The sequence below is a fragment of the Dipteris shenzhenensis genome, chromosome 27 (assembly GCF_047967505.1).
Source record: "Dipteris shenzhenensis isolate YYH24624 ecotype China chromosome 27, Dip_SZ_1.0, whole genome shotgun sequence".
Lineage (NCBI taxonomy): Eukaryota > Viridiplantae > Streptophyta > Polypodiopsida > Gleicheniales > Dipteridaceae > Dipteris > Dipteris shenzhenensis.
Window position 1 is genome coordinate 52,417,326 of NC_141622.1, and position 5,000 is coordinate 52,422,325.

General features: G+C 41.1%; 1 protein-coding gene across 1 annotated transcript in view; it reads left to right on the forward strand.

The window, feature by feature from the left end:
* Nucleotides 1–1,432, forward strand: part of LOC147884491 (uncharacterized) — a 1,522-nt gene extending 90 nt beyond the window's left edge. The window contains exon 1 of the mRNA XM_087398206.1: nucleotides 1–1,432. This exon is cut by the window's left edge and continues 90 nt beyond it. Within this exon, the coding sequence (XP_087254332.1) occupies nucleotides 107–1,432 (1,326 nt within the window). The 5' untranslated portion in view covers nucleotides 1–106.
* Nucleotides 1,433–5,000: the final 3,568 nt, after the last annotated feature.

Sequence of the window (5,000 nt, forward strand, 5' to 3'; positions counted from 1 at the left end):
TCTATGTACAACACACGACTTAATCTGAGCCACCTCACCCAACAGATTCGAGCGCTTCTGCGTTTTTGGAAGCCTACGCAGTCATCAGCAGAGAAGCAACGTTCCCATGGAAAGGAAGTACAGGGCGAGAGAGTTGCAGCGCTTCATCGCTCCCAAGTATGTGGGGGTGGCTTTTAATTTGCCCCCCTCGTGCGGAACTTTTTGGGGCCTCATGGAAGAAGAAATTGACAGGCTTTCTCTCGAAGAGGGTTATCTTTTTAGCAAGGATGTTGAGAACGTTCTTTCCTTTCTAACCAACTTTTTCTCTGTCAGTCTTGTTGAAACCATTCGGGTCAACATGGAGTTCCTACAAAACTCTTACTTGGGCATGCAATACACATTGCGCCCTGGCAAAGCAGGGCTTGCGATTAATGTGCTGCGTGATGTACAAATGGAATGTGATGTACAGGGTTCTGTATTACAGGGGTTTCTTGGGCATGTCGAATCTGTGACTGACAGTGATACTGATGAGAATGATGCTCCATGCGATGCTGGTGATGATGGATGGCACACCCAACGTCGTCGTCAAAGGAGATCAAGTGCCTCTGCACACAACAGTTTGGAAAGCACATCTAGGGGAGCAAGTAATAGAGCAGGAAGGGGAGTGGGAGCAGGCCGTGGAGCAGGTGGTGGTAGAGGCAGGGGAGAGGGAGGCAGCCCTCAGGTTCACTTTGAGAGTATGCAGAGGGAGACAGTTGTGGTTCTCATGTCTCCATTTTCAACGCCGCCTTATGGAGATCTTGATAGACACCAGACCTTAAAGGCAAGGTCTTGGGAGTTTGTATCTCATGCTGCAGTGGAGGATCATTCAGCGAGGATATATAATCCCAACACATGCGAAACTGGATCAGTTTATTTATTTCATGGCACAAGAAATAGACACTTGGAAGGCTTTCAAAGGAGAGGCATTGCTCCCTTGTTTAACCGCAATGAGTTTAGCATGAGAGAGGCCTTTTATGTCTCGAATTCCATCAGGCAAACTTATGAGCACCCTTTACATTATCATCCATCCAGATGTGCCACCGACACCATTGCTGTTTTTGTATTCGAGGTAGATGTTCGGGTACTTCATGGCATTGAGCCTCCTCCAGGAGAGCGTACTCCACTCACCAATTTGTGGTTTCCAGACAATGAGGAGAATTTGTCAGCATGGAGGAGGTTTTGTAAAAATAATTTTACACTGGTAGGTTTGGATCACTCTTTTGACATTGTCTTAGGACTTGTGTGCCTACCTAGAGATGAAGGTGATTATGGCAAGATGGAGGTGAGGCTACCAAGAGATGCACCTTTCACACAGATTGCCTTTTGTTCGACGAGGGCGAGATCTTGGCTTGAAAGTTGCTTTAAGAAAATCTTTGTGGAGGCGAGAGGTGTGCCGACAACCTCAGCATGATCCGTAGAGCTTATTTTTTAGATGCTTTGCAATGCCCACTTTTGTAAAACAATTTTTTGGTCTCCAATTTTGGAGTGTACTAACTATGGTATGTAAACCAAATGCTATTTGCTGATAGATGAAAATATTTGTAATGGTGGTTTTGTGGTCAGCAGCTTATAACATAATAGTGTTGCAAAATTGCTAGTTTTTAGCCTTTAGCCCAATTGTTTGTTTTTGTGAGCAGTTTCTTTTATTGATGGCCACAGTATTTACTTCAAGCACTTCCATTTAGTATATATATGTTGAGGTAAATTGATAATTTGATTTGCTATTCTTGTTTGACAACCCCAAGGCACAGGCAATGTCACCAGTAATTTCATTCAACTCCTCTTGCTTTTCATTAATTTCTCCACCTTTTTGTGCACTGTTTATATTTTTCAGGATTGATCTCGGTATTAGTCTTTGTTTGATTCACTCAATATCGAAAAAATGCATGAGAGTCTTCTAACATCCTCTCTTGGGTCTTGGGTGGGAGACAAGTCCAAAAATCTGGTGGTTACAGAAGGCTAGTTGAAGCGATAATCCAAGAACCCAAACCCTGACACCACAAGCAGCAAACATATCATTGGCTTTGCGATAACAAGTTACAGAGCTTCCATGATTGGCCGACCAGAGTGCGAGGTGCATCCTCTGATGAATAGTGCTTCAGCTGACAAAGTATTGGCCTTTTTCGTCCCCTCTAAATACATAAAGAAGGTAAACCATATCTGGGACCACCCTTCTTGTGCTTCTTTAAGCTTCTTGGGTATCCAAATTTCCTTTGTTGTAATACATGAGACTTGTGACTTTTGCTTTGATGACTTTTGTGTCTCATTTCCCTGTTGTCCTGACTCCCTGGTTGGAATCCTTGTTTGATCAGATACTTCTTTTTGTTGATCCTTTTCGTCATCCGTGTCGGGAAGATAACACTCTTCGCCAAGAAAGGGTTCAAAGATATTTTGGCCTTTGATAGTGAATTGTAACCCATCCCTTACCCAAAGTAGAATTGCGTTGTAAGTCCTTTGCCACGGAACGCCGAGAATGACTGGCGTTATTTGCTCCCCAGGCTCTTGAAAAGTAAATCCTAGGACAATCCCTGCACTCACTATGGTATGCTGTACTGTAATAGTGTCTTCTGCTCAGATTTATTAGACACGCGTGTCTAATAAAAACACAGATTTTTGAAGACCTGACTATATAGCCGTGTTCTACTATGTATGTACAGTCTCTACACCCAGTTTGATTGCAAAATGTCCCCGATGTCTCTCTGTTTGACCCTATTTACTTGGTTTGTCCTGCAAAAATGAACTACGGCTACTTGCTCTAACCACCTCCTTGAGTATCTCTTCCAGTATATGCAATGTACAATGTATGCAAGTGAGATATATCTATTCAGATGTGCAAAATCTCACTGTTCTGTTAGACACGCGTGTCTAATGTTAGACACGCCTGTCACATGCACACACAATCTCTTTGCAGCTTTAAGGTGTACACTTCATCTACTAGAGGAGGACATGCCAAGAATAAGTTTCAAGAGCAAAAATGACCACTAATCCTTAGACACGCATGTCTAATGATTCTTGGTGATTTGGTGATTCTGGAACTTGAAATCTACTTAATAATGCTTGGGCAACTCATTTATGAGGTTAGATGTGGTCAGATGCAAGTGATGTGTCAAATTCCTTAGACACGCGTGTCTAATGAATTTGCAGCATTTTAAGTATTTTGCAACTTCAATTGATTGCACACTGCTAGGACAAGTCAAAGATCAACTCAAATGATGTTAGAAATTCACCTATGTGCCAAATCCTTAGACACGCGTGTCTAAGAAAAATGCATCATTTTGCAAATTTGACATATGCCAGGTCATTAACACAGCTGGGGTATCACTTTTATGAGGTCAAATGTCTTTCTGCAGCTAGATTTATTAGACACGCGTGTCTAATAAAATCTCACTTTTTTGCAGATTTGGATTGTGCAGGTGGTTATACCTTCTGTGGGGAGTGTAATCCTAAATTTTGGTGAAAGTTGGAGCTCTGAATCAGTTCAGAACAACAAATTTTGCAATTTCTCTCAACTTGCACACACACATGTTTTGGGCATCAATTTTCAATCTCAGAATAGATTTGAGTGCATTTATGCAATGTACAGATGCTATAGAACATCACCAAGACAACAAGGTCTCAAATCTGCAGACATTTGTTAGACACGCGTGTCTTAACACATTTTGACAGATTTTCAGGATTTTGCATTCTGAATGCTGCTGTGGGCTTTCAACATGCAAAAATCACTCACAATGTATAGAGAATACCTGAAATGGGCTCCACTATCACACTCAAACACATACAATGGCGATTCAGAAAATACGTTTTGTTCCAAATGGCATGTGCATAAGTGGATATCTTGGCGGATGCGGGTGTATTCTACTTACCTTACTCCTATAATGCATAAATAAACATCTATTCTACTCAAAAACAATACAAAACTTAAATTAAACGAGCTAGATCAATGCATTCTAGCTCCACCACATGGCAGAGCTGGATCTGTCCAAACCTGTCAAAGGCTGAAAATTCAAGTTTCTGGCCCAATTTTGACAACATAACAAGCAAAGACTTTGTTTGCATAGATGTGTCCTCGTCTCAACAGTTTGCTCTTTTGGATGACTGTCTTGTTGATATAGACTGCAACACTTTATGTGATTGGTTTGGGCATTTTCCCGGATTGATGTAGGTATATTTTTAAAGGAAGCCTTATTCAAAAGAGTTGTCTAAAATTTAGTACAAATATTTGATGTATAATATATCAAATGGCCTAAACTCAATGACAAGTGACTAGTGTTATAAACTGCACTTTTCTATGTGATTAGTTTGGGCATTTTCCAGGATTCATCTAGGTATATTTTTAAAGGGTGCCTTTTGCAAAAGGGCTGTCAAAGATGTAGTACAAATATATATGTAAAATGGCCTACAATTAATGACAAGTGACTTGACATTCAAAACTGCAGCGACTGTGTTTCCTTCAGTTTGAGTTAAGCTTGGTTGTTCATCTATAGCTAGCTTTCTACCCCATTGTACACCATAAACAGATGTTCATTTCTGTCATCACCCTGTTTACTAGATGTATAATGCCCTTGTTGCAATTTTTCATTCATGATGTCATTTTGCTTTTTATATCAGTCTTTAGTCATATGACCCATTTTACCACAATAGTAGCATTCAACATTGTTGTTTGCATTTTGGCCTCTTTGCCATCCACCACGACCTCTTTGGCTCCCCCTGCCTCTAGAGTTACCACGTCCTCCTCCATAGGATTGGTTTTCTTGAGTTTGCTGCATACTCTTGATTTCTACTACGGCTTCCAGATCGGCCTCCTCTACCTTTGTCTCTACCTCTTCCAGCATTTGAGTAGAAGATAGTTTCTTTTAAAGTTCCTCCTAAAGAAGATGCACCACCATTTCTCTGCTGCTCAGAAATTAGAAGAGCAATCAACTCCTCAAAATCAAAAATTTTTTCACAAACGGAAATGGATGTCGCGTACCCCCCCCACC